The sequence below is a fragment of the Mytilus edulis genome, chromosome 12, assembly GCF_963676685.1.
Source record: "Mytilus edulis chromosome 12, xbMytEdul2.2, whole genome shotgun sequence".
Taxonomy (NCBI): domain Eukaryota; kingdom Metazoa; phylum Mollusca; class Bivalvia; order Mytilida; family Mytilidae; genus Mytilus; species Mytilus edulis.
This window is the reverse complement of record NC_092355.1, coordinates 76,247,848-76,273,996: the sequence shown is the minus strand read 5'-3', so window position 1 is coordinate 76,273,996 and position 26,149 is coordinate 76,247,848. Positions and strand designations below refer to the sequence as shown.

At 32.8% G+C, this 26,149-nt stretch overlaps 2 protein-coding genes across 2 annotated transcripts in view; both read left to right on the top strand.

The window, feature by feature from the left end:
* The window catches only part of LOC139497850 (uncharacterized), a 497,218-nt gene that overhangs the window by 418,405 nt on the left and 52,664 nt on the right, over positions 1 to 26,149 (top strand). The gene's annotated exons all lie outside the window — the stretch shown is intronic.
* The window catches only part of LOC139499286 (probable serine/threonine-protein kinase roco8), a 46,770-nt gene continuing 44,811 nt past the window's right edge, over positions 24,191 to 26,149 (top strand). The window contains exon 1 of the mRNA XM_071287954.1: positions 24,191 to 24,447. Within this exon, the coding sequence (XP_071144055.1) occupies positions 24,216 to 24,447 (232 nt within the window). The 5' untranslated portion in view covers positions 24,191 to 24,215. The remainder of the gene's footprint in view (positions 24,448 to 26,149) is intronic.

Below are 26,149 nucleotides of genomic sequence, written 5' to 3'. Positions count from 1 at the left end.
GAACATAACAAATTGTACACCAGCAGTATAAAACACACAACTTCAAATTACTTCAGAACAGAACAAATTGTACACAAGCAGTATAAAACACACAACTACAAGTTACTTCAGAACTTAACAAATTGTACACCAGCAGTATAAAACACACAACTACAAGTTACTTCAGAACAGAACAGATTGTACACCAGCAGTATAAAACACACAACTTCAAGTTACATAGGAACAGAACAAATTGTACACCAGCAGGTTAAAACACACAACTACAAGTTACTTCAGAACAGAACAAATTGTACATAAGAAATATAAAACACACAACAACAAATTACTTCAGAACATAACAGATTGTACACCAGCAGTATAAAACACACAACTACAAGTTACTTCAGAACAGAACAAATTGTACACCCGCAGTATAAAACACACAACTGCAAGTTACTTCCAAACATAACAAATTGAACATAAGCAGTAAAAAAAACACATAACTACAAGTTACTTCAGAACAGAACAAATTGTACATCAGAAATATAAAACACACAACAACAAATTACTTCAGAACATAGAAAATTGTACACCAGCAGGTTAAAACACACAACTACAAGTTACTTCAGAACAGAACAAATTGTACACAAGACATATTGAACACACAACAACAAATTACTTCATAACATAACATATTGTACACAAGCAGTATCAACATACAAATACAAGTTACTTCAGCAGGGGTTTCATTATCTTTCATGTTGACTGGTAGTTTCCACGTTTCTAGATGGTACTTTTCAATATATTCCATGAATATCTTATATACAAATTCCTACATTTAGGCGGTACTTGTCAATAGCATAGGAGGGTAAAAGTACCGGGTACCGCCTCCTAATGAATGGCCTGCTTCAGAACATAACAGATTGTACATAAACAGTATAAAACACACAACTGGAAGTTACTTCAGAACATAACAGATTGTTCATAAGCAGTATAAAGCACATAACTGCAAGTTACTTCAGAATATAACGGATTGTATACTAGCAGTATAGAACACACAACTGGAATTTACTTCAGAACATAACAGATTGTTCATAAGCAGTATAAAGCACATAACTGGAAGTTACTTCAGAACATAACAGATTGTACACAAGCAGTATAAACATACAAATACAAGTTACTTCAGAACATAACAGATTGTACATAAGCAGTATAAAACACACAACTGGAAGTTACTTCAGAACATAACAGATTGTACACAAGCAGTATAAAACACACAACCACAAGTTACTTCAGAACATAACAGATTGTACACAAGCAGTATAAAACATACAACTGCAAGTTACTTCAGAACATAACAGATTGTACACAAGCAGTATAAAACACACAACCACAAGTTACTTCAGAACATAACATATTGTACATTAGCAGTATAAAACACACAACCACAAGTTATTTCAGAACATAACAGATTGTACATTAGCAGTATAAAACACACAACTACAAGTTACTTCAGAACAAAACAGATTGTACACAAGCAGTATAAAATATACAACTACAATTTACCGCAGAACATAACAGATTGTACACAAGCAGTATAAAATACACAACTGCAAGTTACCTCAGAACATAGCAGATTGTACATTAGCAGTATAAAACACACAAACAGAAGTTACTTCAGAACATAACAGATTGTACACAAGTATAAAATATACAACTACAAGTAACCTCAGAACATAACAGATTGTACACAAGCAGTATAAAATATACAACTACAAGATACCTCAGAACATGACAGATTGTACACAAGCAGTATGAAATATACAACTACAAGTAACCTCAGAACATAACAGATTGTACACATAAAATATACAACTACAAGTTACCTCAGAACATAACAGATTGTACACAAGCAGTATAAAATACATAACTACAGATTACTTCAAAACATAACAGATTGTACATCAGCAGTATATAATATACAACTGCAAGTTAACTCAGAACATAACAGATTGTACACAAGCAGTATAAAATACACAACTGCAAGTTACCTCAGAACATAACAAGATTGTACATTAACAGTATGAAACACACAACCACAAGTTACTTCAGAACATAACATTGTACATTAGCAGTATAAAACACACAACCACAAGTTACTTCAGAACATAACAGATTGTACACTAGCAGTATAAAACACACAACTACAAGTTACTTCAGAACATAACAGATTGTACATTAGCAGTATAAAACACACAACTACAAGTTACTTCAGAACATAACAGATTGTACATTAGCAGTATAAAACACACAACTACAAGTTACTTCAGAACATAACAGATTGTACATTAGCAGTATAAAACACACAACCACAAGTTACTTCAGAACATAACAGATTGTACATCAGCAGTATAAAATATACAACTGCAAGTTAACTCAGAACATAACAGATTGTACACAAGCAGTATAAAATATACAACTACAAGTTACCTCAGAACAGAACAGATTGTACACCAACGGTATAAAACATACAAATACAAGTTACTTCAGAACATAACAGATTGTACATTAGCAGAATAAAACACATAACTACAAGTTTTTTCAGAACATAACAGATTGTACATCAGCAGTATAAAATATACAACTGCAAGTTAACTCAGAACATAACAGATTGTACACAAGCAGTATAAAACACATAACTACAAGTTACTTCAGAACATAATATGATAATATATCTGCATGGAAACTGATATTTATATCATTATACTGAATTCGATATTAAATCAAAATCTGTTTTTAATTTAAGTTTAAATGAGAGAAAAAAAGTATGTAAAGGTATTTTTTTTCTCTCATTAATTGTTTTTGTTTGTTTTGAATTATAGTTGATAAAGTTCTTACTTTGAATATTTATACAAGAACATTTTTTACACCAAGGTTGTACAGCGGGTGTAAAACAAATATCACACATGTATGTTATTGCTTCACTTTGACCACATTCCTTAATATATACACAATTATGTTGTTAATTAGACAGGTTGAATGGACAACAAATATTTGTAAGAATCATATAAAGTGGGATCTCATTTTGTTTGTCTCCTCGTACGAAATCAGGAAATGTAACTATTTTTCATATTTCTTTGAAAAAGTTACTTTTTAAAAAATTGATCATTATTCTGAATCATGTTAATCAGACAGATTTAATCATTATATTAACAAATACTTGTTAGAATTATATAAAGTGAGATGTCATTTTACTCAGAGACTTGTAATGAATCCATTGATGTAAATATTTTACTAATTTCTTTAAAAAAAAAATTTTTCTAACATGACAGTTCTGATAGAAGTTCTGACATCTCACAAATAAAACATGTTGTTTATTTGATGTTTATGCAGAATATAAATACAAATATGACTGGTCATTTTATTTAGTTTTGACCACTGATTCATGTGATATATATTTTGTTTATATTTATTACACAACATTGTCCAGTTTATCAGACAAGTTTTGATGTCAGTTGTATTATTCCAGGAGTATGGACAGACAGCATTAATGTTTGCTGCCCAGAGAGGATACCTGGAGATCTGTAGACTTCTCATTGATAGAGGATGTAAGATCGACACCACAGAGGTATGTTATCTACTTAGTCTGATCACATTACTATTAATCTACACTAAATCATGTTGTTGATTAGACAGGTTTAATGAACAAATATTTGTAATAATTATATAAAGTGGGGTCTCATTTTACTCGTATTATTGTTCTGAATTAGAAAATATTACTTTTTTTCATGTTTCTTAAAAAAAATATTTTTATTAAAATGAACAATTATACTGAATCTACACTAATTCCTGTTGTTAATTAGACAGTTTTAATAAACAAATATTTGTTAGAATCATATAAAGTGGGGTCTCATTTTACTTGTTTTGTTCTACTGAATCCATTGATATAATTATTTTACACATTTCTTGAAAAAAATATTTTTTTAAGATATCAGGTTTAATGGAAGTTTTGACATTTCACAACAAAACATGTTTATTTATTGTTTATGTAGAATATAAATACAAGTGTGACTGGTCATTGTATTCAGTTTTGACCACTAATTCATGTGATATATATTTTGTTTATATTTATTACACAACATTGTCCAGTTTATCAGACAAGTTTTGATGTCAGTTGTATTATTCCAGGATGGTGGAATGACAGCATTAATGTGGGCTATCTGGGGAGGACGCCTGGAGATCTGTCAGCTCCTCATTGATAGAGGATGTAAGATCGACATCACAGAGGTATGTTATCTACTTAGTCTGATCACATTACTATTAATCTACACTAAATCATGTTGTTAATTAGACAAGTTTAATGAAAAAATATTTGTAATAATTATATAAAGTGGGGTCTCATTTTACTCGTATTATTGTTCTTAATCAGAAAATATAACTCCTTTTCATGTTTCTTAAAAAAAATATTTTATTAGAATGAACAATGATACTGAATCTACACTAATTCCTGTTGTTAATTAGACAGTTTTAATAAACAAATATCTGTAAGAATCATATAAAGTGGGGTCTCATTTTGTTTGTTTTGTTCTACTGAATCCATTGATATAATTATTTTACACATTTCTTGAAAAAAATGTTTTTTTAAGATGTCAGGTTTAATGGAAGTTTTGATATTTCACAACAAGACATGTTTATTTATTGTTTATATACAATATAAATACAAGTGTGACTGGTCATTTTATTCAGTTTTGACCACTGATTCATGTGATGTATATTTAGTTTATATTTATTACACAACATTGTCCAGTTTATCAGACAAGTTTTGATGTCAGTTGTAGGGTATGTTGTATATTATTGATATTGATAACAAAGTATTGTACATTATAGTTACATGTTATTTGGTTATATTATAGAACAGTGGATACACAGCTTTACATTGGGCTGCTCAGGGGGGACATCTACAGATCACAAGATGTCTGGTAGAACAAGGAGGTGCCAGTCCCTTGGTTAAATCACATAAGGTAATATTTTATAGTATATGACCAGTGTTCAACTATTAAGTAATGAATAACTAAAATGATGTATAAGATATGGTTGGTCAAATTGATTTTTTTTTCAAGGCTATAGTCAAAAGTCATATGATTATTTAAATTGGACTTCAAATATGAAAAAGTTATATAGACTTGAATGTCTAAATTTTACTATAAAACACAAGAACATAGACTATCATACTGGCTGTAATTAAAGTCAGTGTAAACAAACAAATTGTCAAACAAAACTTACACCAATCCGTTGTCATGACAATTATAACAAAGACTAATACATATAGATATTGAAGGGTGTGGATGAGGTAAACAGATATAGGAGGATGTGGATGGGGTATACAGATATATGAGGATGTGTATGGGGTATATAGATATAGGAGGGGGTGGATGGGGTAAATAGATATAGGTGGATGTGGATGGGGTATACTGATATAGGTGGGTGTGGATGGGGTATACAGATATAGGAGGGTGTGGATGGGGTATATAGATATAGAATGATGTGGATGGGGTAAACAGATATAGGAGGGTGTGGATTGGGTATACAGATATAGGAAGGTGTGAATTGGGTAAACATATATAGGAGGGTGTGGATGGGGTAAACAGATATAGGTGGGTGTGGATGGGGTATACATATACAGGTGGGTGTGGATAGGGTATACATATATAGGTGGGTGTGGATATGGTATACATATATAGGTGGGTGTGGATGGGGTAAACAGATATAGGAGGGTGTGGATGGGGTATACTGATATATATAAGTTGGTGTGGATAGGGTATACATATATAGGAGGGTGCGGATGGGGTTAACAGAAATAGGAAGGTGTGAATTAAGTATACATATATAGGAGGGTGTGGATGGGGTAAACAGATATAGGTGGGTGTGGATGGGGTATACAGATACAGGTGGGTGTGGATAGGGTATACATATATAGGTGGGTGTGGATAGGGTATACATATATAGGTGGGTGTGGATGGGGTAAACAGATATAGGAGGGTGTGGATGGGGTATACTGATATATATAAGTTGGTGTGGATAGGGTATACATATATAGGAGGGTGCGGATGGGGTTAACAGAAATAGGAGGGTGTGGATGGGGTATACAAATACAGGAGGGTATTGATCGGGTGAACAGATATAGGAGGGTAGGAATTGGGTATACAGGTATAGGAGGGTGTGGATTGGGTATACATATATAGGAGGATGTGGATGGGGTACACAGATATAGGAGGATGTGGATGGGGTATACAGATATAGGAGGATGTGTATGGGGTATATAGATATAGGAGGGTGTGGATAGGGTATACAGATATAAGAGGTTGTGGATGGGGTAAACAGATATAGGTGGGTGTGGATGGGGTATGCATATATAGCTGAGTGTGAATAGGGTATACATATATAGGTGGGTGTGGATGGGGTATACAGATATAGGAGGGTGTGTATGGGGTATACAGATATAGGAGGATTTGGATGGGGTATACAAATATGGGAGGATGTGTATGGGGTATATAGATAAAGGAGGGTGGGGATGGGGTAAACAGATATAGATGGGTGTAGATAGGGTATACATATATAGGTGGTTGTGGATGGGGTATACAGATATAGGAAGGTATAGGTAGGGTATACAGATATAGGAGGGTGTCGATGGATATACGAATATAGGAGGTATAAATACAAATATATGCTCAGATATAGGAGGATGCGGATGGGGTATTAAGATGTAGGAGGGTTTGGATAGGTACACAGATATAGGAGGGTATGGATGGGGTATACAAATATAGGAGAATGTTGGTGAGGTATACAGATATTGGAGGATATGGATGGGGTATACAAATATAGGAGGGCATAGATATTGTATACAAATATAGGAGGATGTGGATGGGGTATACAGATATAGGAGAGTGTAGATGGGGTATATAGATGTAGGAGGGTGTAGATGGGGTATATAGATGTAGGAGGGTAAGGATGGGGTATATAAATATAGGAGTGTGTCGAAAGAAGCATGCATTTTTAGCTCAACTGGCCCACAGGGCCAAGTGAGCTTTTCTCATCACTTGGCGTCCGTCGTCTATCGTCCGTCGTCGTCCTGCGTCCGTAGTTAACTTTTACAAAAATCTTCTCCTCTGAAACTAATGGGCCAAATTTAACTTAACTTGGCCACAATTATCATTGGGGTATCTAGTTTTAAAAATGTGTCCGTTGACCCGGCTTACCAACCAAGATGGCCGCCATGGCTAAAAATAAAACATAGGGGTAAAATGCAGTTTTTGGCTTATATCTCTGAAACCAAAACATTTAGAGCAAATCTGACATTGGGGTAAAATTGTTCATAAGGTCAAGATCCATCTGCCCTGAAATTTTCAGATGAATCGGACAACCCGTTATTGGGTTGCTGCCCCAGAATTGGTAATTTTAAGGAAATTTTGCAGTTTTTGGTTATTATCTTGAATATTATTATAGATAGAGGTAAAATGTAAACAGCAATAATGTTAAGCAAAGTAAGATCTACAAATAAGTCACCATGACAAAAATGGTTAAATGACCCTTTAAGGAGTTATTGCCCTTTATAGTAAATTTTTGTCAATTTTTCGTAACTTTTTATTATCTTGTACAAAAATCTTCTCCTCTGAAACTACTGAGACAAATTTAATCAAACTGGTCCACAATCATCATTATGGTATGTAGTTAAAAAAATGTGTCCGATGACCCTGTCTGCGAACCAAGATGGCCGACATAGCTAAAAATAGTACATAGGGTAAAATGCAGTTTTTGGCTAAAATCTCAGAAACCAAAGCATTTAAATTAAAGCAAATCTGACCTGATTAATTTCTTTGTTAGGTCAAAGTCAATCTGCCCTGAAAATTTCAGACTAATCAGGCATTCCGTTGTTGGGTTGCTGCCCCAGAATTGGTAATTTTCAGAAAATTTGCAGCTTTTGGTTATTATCTTGAATATTATTATAGATACAGATAAACTGTAAACAGCAATAATGTACAGCAAAGTAAGACCTACAAATAAGTCAACATGATCAAAATGGTCAGTTGACCCTTTAAGGAGTTATTGCCCTTTATAGTCAATTTTAAACAATTTTTATAAATTTTGTAAATTTTTATTCGTTTATGATATGCCCATAGACCAAGGTGAGCGACACAGGCTCTTTAGAGCCTCTAGTTGTTAATGTCCTTTTTTTTCTGTTGAACAAATAGGAGATATAGCGGTTATATCGAAATAAAGAAAAAGAACTAAATTACAGAAATCGCTTAAATTTTACAATTATTTAGTTTATGTACAGCTTATTCGAAAACAAAAATAAAAAGTATATGTCACCGATGAGTTAAAAAAAGATAATTAAATTTTAATGCCAAAAAATGGCATTTTTGCATCAAAGGGAGATCATTTGGAGCTTTTTCAATGATATCTACCTTTTAAAAGTCACTTTTGGAACTACATTTGTACCATATGATAAAGTAACAACTACTTAAGGACATAAATAAAATTTGTATTGAAAAGTAAATGTTTAATTATTTTCTGAAAATCTTATACCCGTGAGCCTCCTTCATAGGATATACAGATATGATAATAACTAGAACAGACCCGTGAAATCGCGGGCATTAAAGCTTGTGAGATTTTGTGTCTGGAGAATTTCAGTAAAAGATTTCATATCTGGAGAATTTCAGAAAAAGTATCAAAAGGTACTTGGAAACAGTTTACAGTCCTCTCCCTTGTTTCCAATGTCCGTTATTTTTTTCTGTTAAATTCCATTATTTTCGCGTTTCTGTATACTATAAATGAAGTGTATTTGCTATTAACTATGAATTTCTTCTCCTAGACGATTACTGCTATATATTAATTATTATAGAGTCTCTATCAACGCAATAATTATTGTCCTGTCCTTGAGTACTCTTATGAAATTTAAGTGCAAGTTTAAAACCGAAGTCCTGTTTAACTTACATTTTAAAGCGAAATTGTGGACATTTTAATAAAAGCTAGGTTGAAAGTATTGACTATTTTAGGCTGATTTTTTGTAAAAAAAATTATGCCTGAAGAATTTAAGAAATGATATCAAAAGTTACATGGAGATAGGACAATATTTCTAAGTCCTCTCTTTTTAGCTCACCTGTCCCGAAGGGACAAGTGAGCTTATGCCATCATTTGGCGTCCGTCGTCGTCTGTCGTCGTAAACTATTTCAAGAATCTTCTCCTCTGAAACTACTGGGCCAAATACTTTCAAACTTTAACTGAATGTTCCTTATGGTATCTAATTTATAAATTGTATCCGAAGTTTTGATCTATCAACAAACATGGTCGCCATTGCTAAAAATAGAACATAGGGGTCAAATGCAGTTTTTGGCTTATAACTCAAAAACCAAAGCATTAAGAGCAAATCTGACATGGGTTAATATTGTTTATCAGGTCAAGATCTATTTGCCCTGAAATTTTCAGATGAATCAGACAACCAGTTGTTGGGTTGCTGCCCCTGAATTGGTAATTTTAAGGAAATTTTGCTGTTTTTGGTTATTATCTTGAATATAATTATAGATAGAGATAAACTGTAAACAGGAATAATGTTCAGCAAAGTAAGATTTACAAATAAGTCAACATGACGGAAATGGTCAGTTGACCCCTTTAGGAGTTATTGCCCTTTATAGTCAATTTTTAACCATTTTTCGTAAATCTTAGTAATCTTTTACAAAAATCTTCTCCTCTGAAACTACTGGGCCAAATACTTCCAAACTTTAATTGAATGTTCCTTAGGGTATCTAGTTTGTAAATTGTATCCGAAGTTATGATCTATCAACAAACATGGTCGCCATTGCTAAAAATAGAACATAGGGGTCAAATGCAGTTTTTGGCTTATAACTCAAAAACCAAAGCATTTAGAGCAATCTGACATGGGGTAATATTGTTTATCAGGTCAAGATCTATTTGCCCTGAAATTTTCAGATGAATCAGACAACCAGTTGTTGGGTTGCTGCCCCTGAATTGGTAATTTTAAGGAAATTTTGCTGTTTTTGGTTATTATCTTGAATATAATTATAGATAGAGATAAACTGTAAACAGGAATAATGTTCAGCAAAGTAAGATTTACAAATAAGTCAACATGACGGAAATGGTCAGTTGACCCCTTTAGGAGTTATTGCCCTTTATAGTCAATTTTTAACCATTTTTCGTAAATCTTAGTAATCTTTTACAAAAATCTTCTCCTCTGAAACTACTGGGCCAAATACTTCCAAACTTTAATTGAATGTTCCTTAGGGTATCTAGTTTGTAAATTGTATCCGAAGTTATGATCTATCAACAAACATGGTCGCCATTGCTAAAAATAGAACATAGGGGTCAAATGCAGTTTTTGGCTTATAACTCAAAAACCAAAGCATTTAGAGCAATCTGACATGGGGTAATATTGTTTATCAGGTCAAGATCTATCTGCCCTGAAATTTTCAGATGAATCAGACAACCTGTTGTTGGGTTGCTGCCCCTGAGTTGGTAATTTTAAGGAAATTTTGCTGTTTTTGGTTATTATCTTGAATATTATTATAGATAGAGATAAACTGTAAACAGGAATAATTTTCAGCAAAGTAAGATTTACAAATAAGTCAACATGACGGAAATGGTCAGTTGACCCCTTTAGGAGTTATTGCCCTTTATAGTCAATTTTTAACCATTTTTCGTAAATCTTAGTAATCTTTTACAAAAATCTTCTCCTCTGAAACTACTGGGCCAAATACTTCCAGACTTTAACTGAATGTTCCTTAGGGTATATAGTTTGTAAATTGTATCCGAAGTTATGATCTATCAACAAACATGGTCGCCATTGCTAAAAATAGAACATAGGGGTCAAATGCAGTTTTTGGCTTATAACTCAAAAACCAAAGCATTTAGAGCAAATCTGACGTTGGGTAATATTGTTTATCAGGTCAATTTCTATCTGCCCTGAAATTTTCAGATGAATCAGACAACCTGTTGTTGGGTTGCTGCCCCTGAATTGATAATTTTAAGGAAATTTTTCTGTTTTTGTTTATCTTGAATATAATTATAGATAGAAATAAACTGTAAACAGCAATAATGTTCAGCAAAGTAAGATCTTCAATTAAGTCAATTTTACCAAATTGTCAATTGACCCCTTAAGGAGTTATTGCCCTTTAAAGACTTTTTTCACAATTTGTTCATCATGTTGACTTACTTTAAAAAATCTTCTCCTTTGAAACTGCTGTATCAATTTCAGCCAAACTTAGGCTAAATGAGTTTCAGAGTATCTAGTATAAATTTTATATTTTATTTCCTTGTATGTCAAGAAACATAGCTCCTATGGCTAAAATAGAACATCAGGGGTGTGGAAATATTTGATGTGGGCACTTGTCCCTGGGCAAGTAAAACTGTAAATGCACTTGTCCGGAAAAAAAGTTACTTGCCCTGATGGTCCCAATAAAAATTGAAGTATTTCATTGTAGTTAATATATGATTCTTAGCACTGTTACAACTGCATCACAAACAAGTGAAATCCATTTGTTTATTATGTGTAAAAATTTAGTAAAGTAGGTCAACATCTATGGGACAAAAACCTTCATGACCTTACAGCAAACCAACCAATGAAATAACATGTAAAGGTAATTTTTGCAGCAGTTTTGGAATAAAAATTGTAGCCAGTAGGTACATATAATGATATACTAGTTTAGAGGACAGCGAGTGAAGAAATGGAAATTAAATAATGGATAAACTATTGACTTTTTTGCTGTTTCTCTCAACTGATCAACACACTTGTTTTTTTGTTTTGTTTTTGTTTTTATAATTGTATTGATGGGCAATTAAACCGTCCCTTCCATTTACCACTCTGACAACAAATAATGTTGACCTTTGATCTATAAATATAAAGACAAAAAAAATATTTATTTCAGTCCGAATTTAATCCATCCTAGATAGCCAGGTGCAATCTGATATTCACGATGTCTGAAATTCTCGCTTCCGTATTTTTTTTTAATACTCCTTATCCTCCATTTGCGTTTTAGGGTTTTTACTCGACTCATTACTCTTTTTGTCTTGCTTGCCCGGTGTTTTATAAAGTATTTATCAATCTGAATCTCGATACAAAATCATATAAAATGACACTTTCGGTACATGATGGATAAAACCTAATCGATCATCCCGTGTCAAAGGACAAAACCAATGCAATGTTACACAACTCGGGTTCGCATACTTATTTTTATTTATTTTGTTAATCTATCTATTTTCGGTATTATGTAATATTTATCGTCATGAACCATTGGTTTCTTTTACATAAATTGAACATCTTTATATATTTTGAACATGTTGAAATTAGTTCTATATTTCTGTTGGATTTGAACTTTGTCTTTTATATTATTTTACTTGTCCACGGGCAACCCAGACAAAAATAATTACTTGTCCGGTTGTTCAAATGTACGAGTAGGGCGAGTCGGGCATAGCATTTCCACACCCCTGAACATAGGAGAAAATGATTATTTTTTTTGGCTTTTGAAGAAAATAGGACGATCCAAAAAACATTTAAATAAATTGAAAAGCCAAAATAATCATTGATGAGAGATTTAACCAAAAGAATTAAGGTGAGCGATTCAGGCTCTTGAGAGCCTCTTTTTTTTTTCAAAGTCCGTTTTTTTATTTTGTTTTCTGTTATATCTCACTATTTTCGCGTTTCTGTAATACTTTAAACATAGTTTTACGTATCTTTTTTATAAATATTAATGTGAATTTAATTTTCTACTAACTATTAATTCTATAAAGTTTCTTCTCCCTGGCGATCACTGCTATCACTGCAATATTATAAAGAGAGTCTCTATATATAATAGTAGTATATTAATCATAGTATACATGGGGATTATGCAGATAATCGTGAAAATAATTGTCTTCAGTCCCCGTCCTAGTACTTATGAAAATTGTGTGTAAGTTAAAACCGAGGTATGATGAAAGTGGTTCTTACGATATAAAAACCACGATGTGGACAAAGCTCTGATTGGCTTATTTATTTATCTTCTTTTTTTTTTATCTATCATATGATTGGGTATCAATGTTAAAACTGGTAGTCATGTCTGACTTAAAAGTCGGTTTGATGACAGAAACTCAATGCTATATTGTATAGAGAGTCTCTATATATTATAATAGTATATTAATCATAGTATACATGCAGAAAAATGCAAAAATAATTGTCCTTTCCCTGTCCGAGAACTTATGAGTTAAGTTATTAAGTTGTTACTGATGACAAAATAGAGGTCAAGTGCCATAATGACGATTTTGACTTTTACTGTTCAGGAGTTATGGTTCTTGAAAGATCGTAAAATGGCGTTTCCATTCACGTTGTTGCATTTACTCATGAACCATTTAATCTCAGCTTTTCAAATATTATTATTTCAAAATGTAGATACTGATGACAAAATGGAGGTCAAATTTAATATTGATGATTTTCACTTTCACCATTCATCAGTAATGGTTCTTGTGATATTGCCAGGACACAAATAAATGTAAATAAATCCGGTTTGCTGTCGTTGTGACAGCCTCTTGTTTTGTTTATTGCTACTAAAAAATGACATAAAAGAGTTTGAACATATATATTCACATTCTGACTTTTTAAATGCCCATTTAATTAGGTGTGTGAATTTTTTCTTAATGAGAATGTGAGGCAATGTGGTATACAGGGTAGATGCATTTATCAATCCCCAAACTGCAAGGATAATTAAAAGGACCAAATGGTGACAGATGGAGCTTTTATTCATATGCTTAAAAAAAAGAAAATTTAAAAGCCTTTTTCAAGTCTTCAGAAAATAGTGAATGTTGTCTCATGAGTTATATATAAATTCTACCACTGCATCGAGTGTGATACAATATTTATCCGCTCAACGAGCGTTTTAAATATTTAAAATTTAACAGTCAAGAGTGTATAAATATCGTACTACACGATAATTGGTGATGGAATCTGTTTCTCTAATGATTTTGAAACAATATGCAGGCAATTATTCCTTTTTTTACCTCACCTGGCCCGAAGGACCAAGTTAGCTTTTCCAATCACTTGGCGTCCAGCGTTGTCCTGCATCGTCGTCCGTTGTCGTTAACTTTTACAAAAATCTTCTCCTGAAACAACTAGGCCAAATTTAACCAAACTTGGTCACAATGATCATTAGGGTATCTAGTTTAAAATTTGTGTCCGGTGACCCAGTCATCCAACCAAGATGGCCGCCACGGCTAAATATAGAACATAGGGGTAAAATACAGTTTTTGGCTTATAACTCAAAAACCAAAGCATTTAGAGCAAAGCTGACGGGGTAAAATTGTTTATCAGGTCAAGATCTATCTGCCCTGAAATTTTCAGATGAATCGGACAGCCCATTGTTGGGTTGCTGCCCCTGAATTGGTAATTTTATGGAAATTTTGCTGTTTTTGGTTATTATCTTGAATATTATTATAGATAGAGATAAACTGTAAACAGCAATAATGTTCAGCAAAATAAGATTTACAAATAAGTCAGCATGATCAAAATGGTCAGTTGACCCCTTTAGGAGTTATTGCCCTTTATAATAAATTTTTAACCATTTTTCGTAAATCTTAGTAATCTTTTACAAAAATCTTCTCCTCTGAAAATACTGGGCTAAATTAATCCAAACTTGGTCACAATCAATATTGGGGTATCTAGTTTAAAAATGTGTCCGGTGACCCGGCCATCCAACCAGGATGGCCGCCACGGCTAAATATAGAACATAGGGGTAAAATGCAGTTTTTGGCTTATGACTAAAAAATCAAAGCATTAAGAGCAAATCTGACAGTGTTAAATTGTTTATCAGGTCAAGATCTATCTGCCCTGAAATTTTCAAATGGATCCGACAACCGGTTGTTGGGTTGCTGCCCCTAAATTGGTAATTTTTAGGAAATTTGGCCGTTTTTTGTTATTATCTTGAATATTATTATAGATAGAGATAAACTGTAAACAGCAATAATGTACAGCAAAGCAAGACCTAAAAATAAGTCAACATGATTAAAATGGTCAATTGACCCCCTAAGTAGTTACTGTTACTAATTGTAAGATATGTGTGACAGGTAGCAGTTAACAGGTGAAAGTAATATAAAGATTTGTCTGTATTTCAGGGTGAGACTCCATATGATCTAGCAGCAAAAAGAAAAAGGGGGAAGTATAAAGAAGTGATGGAATACTTACAGGTACATATGGTGATATATATGGTGTTGAATTACATAGGCTTACATTTATAATGAAACAAGTAGAAAATAAGTTACATAACATGATGAAATATAAAACTAAAAAATCATATGCCGCAAAACCAAGATCCTTCATGAGAGATATCTTCAAAAAAAAAAGACATTTCTTTACTCTTGAACACACATTATATATTATCACGATATTATCACGATTTTTATTTGACAACATCATCTATTTGAGGCGCTAATAACACTTTTTAGAGTGGCTTTATATTATTATGTTACGTAGTAATATTATGTGAATGTAACGTAAGAGGTGAGACTTAAATAAAATATTGTCTTTTTAATTCCACCCTTAACCGGTTGTCAGCCATAATTTTTTAAATACGAAACAAAAAGTGGACAGATTAGCTACTAAATCTATACAAGCTTACATAAAGTTCCCAAAATAGTCTGTGTGTATATGCACTCTTTATTTAGAGTATTTTTTTTTAAATATTAGTCATTACTTTTTAGCTCACCTGGCCTAAAAGGCCAAGTGAGCTTTTCTCATCACTTGGCGTCCGGCGTCGTCGTTAACTTTTACAAAAATCTTCTCCTCTGAAACTACTTGGCCAAATTAAACCAAACTTGGCCACAATCATTATTGGGGTATTTAGTTTAAAAAATGTGTCCGGTGACCCGGCCAACCTTCCAAGATGGCCACCATGGCTAAACATAGAACATAGGGGTAAAATGCAGTTTTTGGCTTATAACTCAAAAACCAAAGCATTTAGAGCAAATCTGACATGGGGTAGAATTGTTAAACAGATGAAGATCTATCTGCCCTGAAATTTTCAGATGAATCGGATAAACCGTTGTTGGGTTGCTGCCCCTGAATTAGTAATTTTAAGGAAATTTTGCTGTTTTTGGTTATTATCTTAAATATTATTATAGATAGAGACAAACAGTAAACAGCAATAATGTTCACCAAAGTAAGATTTACAAATAAGTCATCATGACTGAAATGGTCAGTTGACCCCTTTAGGAGTTATTGCTCTGTATAGTCAATTTTTAACCATTTTTCGTAAATCTTAGTAATATTTTACAAAAATCTTCTCCTCTGAAACTACTGGGCCAAATTAATCCAAACTTTGCCACAATCATCTTTTGGGTTAGGGTGCTATAAACAGTTTCGTATAAAAAACTAGGGGTTATTCCCCAACTAAAAATAGACATGGAGGGAAGTCCCTTTTTATCAACATTATTGGTGAAAAAGTATCATGTTTTTTGTATTTGGTTGTAAAGATATGTTAATTAACTTCAATTAAAGCAGGTTGAATGATTAAACTAATTTAAAAAATTAGATTAAATATACATGTTTTAAGGGGAGACAACACTGTAAACAGTCTGTTTTTTTGGCAGTGAAAATTGAAAACTTATTTGCAGCCACTGTAGCTCTTTTCGGAGCAGGCGAACGTACCCTGAAGCATGAATTTTTTGAAAGACCAGGTAAAAATCTATGAAATTCATACAATTTTGATTATGAAAAATGTGCAGGTATCATGTCTTCAGGGGTGTGCACATGACCTGATTTCAGGTTTTTTAAGCTTAAATTAGGCAATGTTTTCCCCAGTTTCTCTGGATAAAACTTTTTTATACCATTAAAAGTACACTTTTTTTTTATTCCATTATAAACTAGAGAACATTCTGATTCCAGTGATATCAAGTTTTATACAAGTATCTTTATTAATCAGTCCACCACCAGGGATGATTCCAGGTGTTTTCAAATGGGTCCCTTGAACATCAAATTGGGAATTTTTATTCTAATTGGGAATTTTTTAATCATAAAATCTAAGACGAAATAACATTATTTTCCTGAAAAACGGAAAATGTATATTATTAAGTTTAACCTGTACACTGATGTTCATGTAAGTTGTAACATTTTGAATAATTCTGGATGGGCTACTGTTATTACATGAATATCATTGAACATGATGCACTAGTCTATCATCTTAGCTATAGTTACCTAGGCCTATTAAAAAGCATATATTTAAGCTAACATAAACCACTGAAAAAAATCATTCATCAGGTATTTTTTCAACAGCAGGTCATCTCTTTAAAATTACCTTAATTCAAATGGATTTCAAATTGAACTGGTCAATTGTCGAATTCAGAAAAGCAATTACAAAAGTTCATATACTTAATTGATAAGATATTTAAAGCATTGAACCAGTGTTTTTTAAAATTATTTGGATCATCTTCAAAACTTTTGAAATAGTTCAATAATGATGACATCGTGTTTCATGAATGGTCTAGCTATCATCAACATTATTTTCAAAAAATGCTCAAACTTTTGTCTTTTGAGGAAATAATTTCTTTTACAAAACAAGTTTTCATCATATTATATAACCGGCTCTGCTGGGCAATCTGCTTTTACGAGATCGGCGTCCATTAAACCTTATCCATCAATGTTATATCAAAATTTGAATTTGCTCTCTGCCGAGGTCTGCTTTGACACCCATTTTTAGCTCACCTGACCTGAAAGGTCAAGTGAGCTTTTCTCATCACTTGGCGTCCGTCGTCCGTCGTCCTGCGTCCGTCGTCTGTCGTCCGTCGTCCGTAAACTTTTACAAAAATCTTCTCCTCTGAAACTACTGGGCCAAATTCTACCAAACTTGGCCACAATCATGCTTGGGGTATCTAGTTTAAAAAATGTGTGGCGTGACCTGGCCAACCAACCAAGATGGCCGCCATGGCTATAAATAGAACACAGGGGTAAAATGTATATTTTGGCTAATATCTTTGTAACCAAAGCATTTAGAGCAAATCTGACAGGGGTAAAATTGTTGATCAGGTCAAGATCTATCTGCCCTGAAATTTTCAGACGAATCGGACAACCTGTTGTTGGGTTGCTGCCCCTGAAATGGTTATTTTAAGAAAATTTTACAGTTTTTGGTAATTATCTTGAATACTGTTATAGATAGATATAAACTGTAAACAGCAATAATGTTCAGCAAAGTATGACCTACAAATAAGTCAACATGACCAAAATTGTCAGTCAACCCCTTAAAGAGTTATTGCCCTTTATAGTCAATTTTTAACAACTTTTGGTCATTTTTTGCAACTTTTCTAAAAACTTCTTCTCTAAAACTACTTTGCCAAATTTAACGAAACTTGGCCACAATTATCATTGTGGTTTATAGTTTAAAAAATGTGTCTGATGACCCAGCCTACCAAACAAAATGGCCGACATGGCTTAAATTAGAACATAGTGGTAAAAAGCAGTTTTTGCTTTATATCTTTGAAACTAAGACATTGAGGGCAAATCTTTCATGATTTAAATGTCCATCAGAATAAGATATATCCCCTCACAAATTTTCAGATGAATCTGACAACCTGTTGTTGGGTTGCTGCCCTAAAATGGGTAATTTTAAGGAAATTTTGCAGTTTTTGGTTATTATCTTGAATACTATTATAGATAGAGATAAACTATAAACAGCAATAATGTTCAGCAAAGTAAGATCTACAAATAAGTCAGCATGATCAAAATTGTAAGAGGACCCCTTAAGGAGTTATTGCCCTTTATAGTCAATATTGAACAACTTTTTGTCATTTTTGTAACTTATATAAAAATCTTTTCTAAAACTACTTGGCCAAATTTAACCAAACTTGGCCACAATCATAATACTAGGATATCTATTTAAAAAAAGCGTCTAATGACCCTGCCTACCAATGAAGATGGACGGCATCAGTAAACACAGTAACAGGTGAGCGACACAGGCTCTTGAGAGCCTCTAGTTATCAACCTGCTGGGCGATCTGCTTTTGCAAGAACCAATACTCCCATAATATATTAATCAATTGTATTCGGCTGCTAAAATTGTTTCCCACATGTTGACATAATTAAATCGTTGTTACCAAGATGCGATCGTAAACAGCATTCTTATCCGGATTTTAAAACGTTTTGACAACAAACTATGAACAAGAAAAATTATAGCTGCCTTAATTGGTGACAGAAACTTTTCCGGAAATATCGATTTTTATTTTATTTTCCTGAATTGGGAATTCATTTTCATGTACATTTTTTGGGGGCCGCTGGCCAATTTAAGGGCCCCTGAGCGGCCCTAATCTATATAGTGGAATCATCCCTGACCACTAAGGGTCACTTATACATGGTCCCCCAAAATATGACGTCATAGAAAAAAACTGTTGATTGCACCCTTAGTAGTTTGAAAAATGTGTCCGGTGACCCAGTCATCAAACCAAGATGGCCGCCATGGCTAAAAATAGAACATGGGGTAAAATGCAGTTTTTGGCTTATAACTCAAAACCCAAAGCATTTAGAGCAAATCTGACACGAGGTAAAATTGTTTATCAGTTCAAGATCTATCTGCCCTGAAATTTTCAGAGGAATCGGACAACCCGTTGTTGGGTTGCTGCCCCTTAATTAGTAATTTTAAGGAAATTTTGCTCTTTTTGGTTATTATCTTGAATATTATTATAGGTAGAGATAAACTATAAACAGCAATAATGTTCACCAAAGTAAGATTTACAAATAAGTCAACATGACTGAAATGGTCAGTTGACCCCTTTAGGAGTTATTGCCCTTTGTAGTCAATTTTTAACCATTTTTCGTAAATCTTAGTTATCTTTTACAAAAATCTTCTCCTCTGAAACTACTTGGCCACAATCATCTTTTGGGTTAGTAGTTTGAAAAATGTGTCCGGTGACCAGGCCACCAACCAAGATGGCGGCCATGGCTAAAAATAGAACATGGGGTAAAATGCAGTTTTTAGCTTATAACTCAAAACCCAAAGCATTTAGAGCAAATCTGACATGGGGTAAAATTGTTTATCAGGTCAACATTTATCTGCTCTGAAATTTTTAGATGAATCGGACAACCAGTTGTTGGGTTGCTGACCCTGAATTGTTAGTTGTAAGGAAATTTTGCTGTTTTTGGTCATTATCTTGTAATGAATATTATTATTGATAGAGATAAACTGTAAACAACAATAATGTTCAGCAAAGTAAGATTTACAAATAAGTCAACATGACCGAAATGGTCAATTGACCCCCTTAGGAGTTATTGTTCTTTATAGTCAATTTTTAACAATTTTCATAAAATTTGTAAATTTTTACTAACATTTTCCACTGAAACTAATGGTCCAAGTTCATTATAGATAGAGATAATTTTAAGCAGCAAGAATGTTCAGTAAAGTAAGATGTACAAACACATCACCATCACCAAAACACAATTTTGTCATGAATCCATCTGCTCCCTTTAATATTCACATAGACCAAGGTGAGCGACACAGGCTCTTTAGAGCCTCTAGTTTCAATTACTAACTTAGTTTTGTATTTTCATTTAAGTATATTAATACATTAAAGGGGCAGTGATACTAGCTGTCAAATTCATGTTCACCGTCGGATGTTAATCAAATTCTCATATTTGATTTATAACAATGTAAAACATTTATCCAAACTATTAAAAATCTAAAAAAAAAAAGTTAAAAGGGCACGAGCATAAAAAATGTAGCTTCGTTGTGTGTGTAAATCAATCTAGACACCATCTAATTAACTATCGAGTTGACCGCTAAAGTCATTCTATGACCATCTAAGCGATGTAAACATAATTATAGATATACACAGATTAAGCAAACTTGTGCTTTTGAACTTTTTGAGGTCTATTTGATTCCATATTAAAGATGAAAATTAAATGTATATCATTGTTTTTACCTGTATAAGAATGTTTTTTTGTGGATCGAATCAGTCAATCAAATGAATTACCTTTGTTTCACTTTCTATGTTGACATTATTTTCCTTTAAATAACTTTACACATACAAATCACGTGTTATTGATATCAAGCTCAGGGGTTAAATTGCAGTTCACATGAATACAGATTCCATGAGGTCGAATTATTCACTTGCAAGTGAATAATTCATAATCAATGTTATTTTAGCTTATTTTGACAAAACTGAACCATAAAAACAAATTAGTATTTCATTATTTGCATTTCATTAATGGTTGAGCCAAAAAAATAATATATTAGATTTTTTTTTATATATCTCCTAGCTAGTGCCCCTTTAACAGTACGATTGACAACTGTAATGATCAAGGTACACTTAAACACAAAGGGTGGGACAATAATTGGAATTCCTAATGCCAATCAAAGTTGACCAAATGACATAACATTAGTTTATAGAGAATATGGCAGTCCAATCAATACACAAACGTTGACCTCATTAGTATCTGATATCTCTGTCTTTGTGTTTAATTAAAACTTTCAAATACTAAATCATTGAAATCGGAAGTTCTTAAACAAAGTTATATACTAATGATAGGTTCATTTACGTATATATATCTTTTGATTTACACTGCATTTATTAAATGATCTTTAAATCTTGTTTGAAAGATGATTAAGAAAGGATTAATACATAATATATTTTTTTAAGAAAGGACCAACATAAAAATCTGTATCTGTAAAGAATACAATGGGTGTCTGTTTTTCTTGCAACATTTTAGCAATAATGATATGCTCTTTCATGTGTCGCTGATTTCGGTCTATATGCATATTCAACAAAGGACACTCTATAATTGTAGACAAGAAAATAGTTCATGATCCATATCTTTTTGATTTTGATTAAAACAGTAATATATATACCATTGAAAATGAACGGTTGACAAAAGGTAATTTTCATATCAATAATCTTAATATGATGTTTTTATTATATTGTCCAAATATTGAAACTTAAAAATGTTGGGGCAAATTCTTATTTAATTCATCGAAAAAATGTATTAATGTAGTTTCATTTATTTTCGTTGGTACCAATTTTCTTGGTTAAATGAAAACTTTGCATATTCGTCGTTTTGGCAAAGTCTGCAAACATTCCTTTGGAAATTTATAGTATTCTGTATATTTTAATTAGTGGTACGCATGACATTCACATAAATTGGTATCCAACAAATAATAATGTGTTAAATTGCTGGAAGATGATGATTTGATATTTTGTATATACCATCACAATATACGAATCAAGTTCAGATTGTTTTCTGAACTAATGAGATTTTGCAGAGTTAATGCCCTTGTCAGTTGGTGAAACTATATTTTCAATGCTTATTCCTCATTTTCAGACTGTCAAGTCAGAAAAATCTTCAGGTGTGAATGCTGGACTAGGGGTGGAAGGTAATTCTCTATATCTTCATTTTGTTAGTTTTAACTTTAGATGTTTACTCAGTGGAGATTTACTAATTAAGTACTCCTTAAATTTACCGAGCGATACTCGAGTACTCCCTCGGGAAAACATCTCCAAAATTATTATTCCCATTTTACGTTTTATTTGTCATTGTCTTATAGATGTTAAACTCTCAACAATATTACTTAGGTTCCTGGTCCCAGGAATTTTACCTCGTAATAAATTACTCATATAATGCATTTGTACTAATTAAATATGTATACCCGCAATAATCTAATCAATTAATTAATAAACACCTATTGAAAAATTATTACTCAAACCACAGTAATTCCATGGGAATCGTAAAGAAACACATTAAATGATCAACAAAGGGGTGATGATAAGAACTTACTAATGCCTATAACCATATTTTTTGGGGGTTAAGATTTTACCTTCCCGGGATGAGCTCTTAATAACAATACTTTTTTTCTTAAGAATGCATCAACTATGATAAAAACCTAAACGTATAGCCGGCTTTAAAAGTTCCTGACGTAAAATAAGTATCCATTCAATTGATGAAACTAACAGCCTACTTTTCATGATTCATATGTCAATTGTGAGATTCTCATTGGAAGCATGCCACATCATGAATGATGTGAATTTCATTTGAAAATAAAACATAATTTAGTATTGCCTCATTAGTGATGTTATCCAACAGATCCTGATAAATCATAAATGGGTTGTGACCCCCTTACATTTTAACCCCTTCCCATTTATTTATGTTTGTATGTACCTTTACCAAGTCAGGAGTTTGTACATCAGTGGTTGTTGTTTGTTGCTGTGTTACCTATTTGTTGTTCAATCATTTTGTATGCACTACCTACGATTTTAGATGGGCATTATGTTTTCTGGTCTGTGTGTCCGTCCGTTTGTCCATCTGTCCTGCTTCAGGTTAAAGTTTTTGGTAAGGCAGTTTTTGATGAAACTGAAGTCAATTCAACTTGAACTTAGTCATTGTTAGTACAAATGTTGCTAATGATATGATCTTTCTTATTTTGAAGCCAAAATAGACTTTTGACGGTCCAATGAACATAGAAAATGAAACTGAGAGTTTCAGGTTAAAGTTTTTGGTGAAGGTAGTTTTTGATGAAGTTGAAGTCTAATCAACTTGACACTTAGTACACATTTTCCTATGGTGTGATCTTTCTAACTTTTTTATGTCCCACCTACAATATTAGAGGGGCATTATGTTTTCTGGTTTGTGCGTCTGTCTGTTCTTCCTTCTATTGGTCTATCCGTTTGTTCATCTGTCCTGCCTCAGGTTAAAGTTTTTGGTGAAGCTAGTTTTTGATGAAGTTGAAGTCCAATCAACTTGAAACTTAGTACACATGTTCCCTATGGTATGATCTTCCTAATTTTAATGCCAAATTAAATTTTGTACCCAATTTCACGGTCCATTGTACATGGAAAATAATACTGCGAGTGGGGCATCCGTGTACTTTGGACACATTCTTGGTGTACATTAATTTTTACCGTTAGTTTTCTTGTTTAAATTTGTTCACATTTTTCATTTTGGGATTTTATTGCTTACTATGCAGTAAGGGCTTTGGTCATTGTTGAAGGCCTTACATAAACCTATACTTGTAAACTGGTGTGGCTTTTGATATCTTGTTAAGTCAGTTGTTTCATTGTCAATCATTCCACATCTTCTTTTTTATAAGTAATTAAAAACCTTTAAGCTGCGTATTAAATATAAACATACAATGAAAACAGGCACTTAAAAACTAGTCATATTTCATCTACTACAATAAAGTTATAATGTTATTTTTTGTAGATGATAAAGTTCCAACCGAAATCGAATTAATGGCTGGCAAAAAGTCAGTTCCCTTGTACCTCAAATTACTTGAGTCAGGATCTGAGAAAAAGAGAGACATCCGTTTAGTTATAGTTGGGAAGAATGGTGCGGGAAAGACCTCATTGATTAAAAGATTGTTCTCTGAAGAGAATACAGATGTAACTAGTACAAATGGAATAGAAATTCACACAATAAAATGCAAAGCAATGTCTGATGACGGCATATGGAATAAGTTAGATGGTATGATATAAAATTTGAAACACATTTTGTTCTCCTTTCTTGGTAAAATAATGGATAGCACTTTAAGTTTCTAGTTAAGATATCATTTATGTTTTAGCAATGTCATCGAATTAAATTTGTTGCGGGATAAACTTTCAATGTAATTATTTGGAATCATTGGTCTGACAAGTTCCAATTCAATGCTACGAGGTCGTGAATCTTCATAAATAGTTTGCCAGGTTGGAAACTAGCTGAGAAGCGATTGTTTTTTGTTCATTTTTTGTACAATAAATAGGCCGTTAGTTTTCTCGTTTGAATTGTTTTACATTTGTCATTTCGGAGCCTTTCATAACTGACTATGCGGTATGGGCTTTTCTCATTGTTAAAGGCCGTATGGTGATCTATAGTTGTTAATTTCTTTGTCATATTGGGCACTTGTGGAGAGTTGTCTCATTGACAATTATACAAAATCTTTTTATACGGCTCTATAATGGTATCATGTTGTAGTCTGCGTCGTCGTCGTCCGAAGACACATTTAGTTTCCGGACAATAACTTTAGATTTAGTTAATGGATCTATATAAATTTTTACAAGAAGGTTAAATACTACTAAAGGAAGGTTGGGATTGATTGTGGGGTTATGGTCCCAATAGTTAAGGAATTAGGGGCCAAAAAGGGGCTCAAAATAAGCTAGTTATTTTAGTTTTCAAACAATAACGTGTGTTTAAGTGCATGAATCTCTATGAAATTTTACCACAAATTTCCATACCATGAAGGGATTATTAGTAATGACTTAAGGGGGTTATGTAGCCTTTTCAATAGTCGTCTGGCGCGAAAAGGACGATAACTCAATTTTAGAATTTAATATTTTTGGAGACGGTCAATTTCCGGAATTCCATGCTTGATCATCCCGATTTTTTCTTTGGCCATTGATAACAGAATTATTGCTGCATTCTTTGACAATAAGGTATATTTAACAAGGCAGTATTATCAATGTATTATCGTGGTATCAATATATGTTAGAAATGTTAGATACCTGAATTATTTTTAATTTTGGCAAGGACAATTCATCACGTCCCCTGAAAACATGATTTTGTAAAATATCACTTATTGGCATCTCCGGGCGGCAAGCCAGATTAATTTCCTGATAATCTTTACTACAGCATTCTGATTGTTGTTAATTGCTACATATTACCGCTTTTTTGTAAATCGATGTTTGTTTACATTATCAACAAATGTGAGTAACATTCTAGGTCGAGTTGTCGTTCGTGGTGTATAGTTTGTTCCAAACCATTGTTTGTTTCTGGTACAGGTTGGCAGTTGTTGCAACATAAACACATGTTATTTTCACTGTGTATGTGTGTTTTTTCTTTCTTTCTAATTAGTTATGATTGTTTATAAAAACAAAATGTTTTTAAATTCATTTGGAAGACAGGATTGTCATGTAATTGTTATTTCCCTTGTTTAAAAATAGAAATTGCGTGTTTCTATATTTAACGATTTGCATGACACTATTTAGTACATATTTGTTAAATAATATAGATATTGCTGTTTTGAATTCATTGTAATAAAGAGAATTATATATGTTCTAAAATTCAATATTTGCATCGTTGCTTATCATTTATAACCTTTGTTGAAAGACTTAATCATTTTAGATAAGTTGTTTGAAAATATTGTTGGTTACAAACTTCCTTCTGTTGTTTGATTGAAAGCAGTCAATGGCGC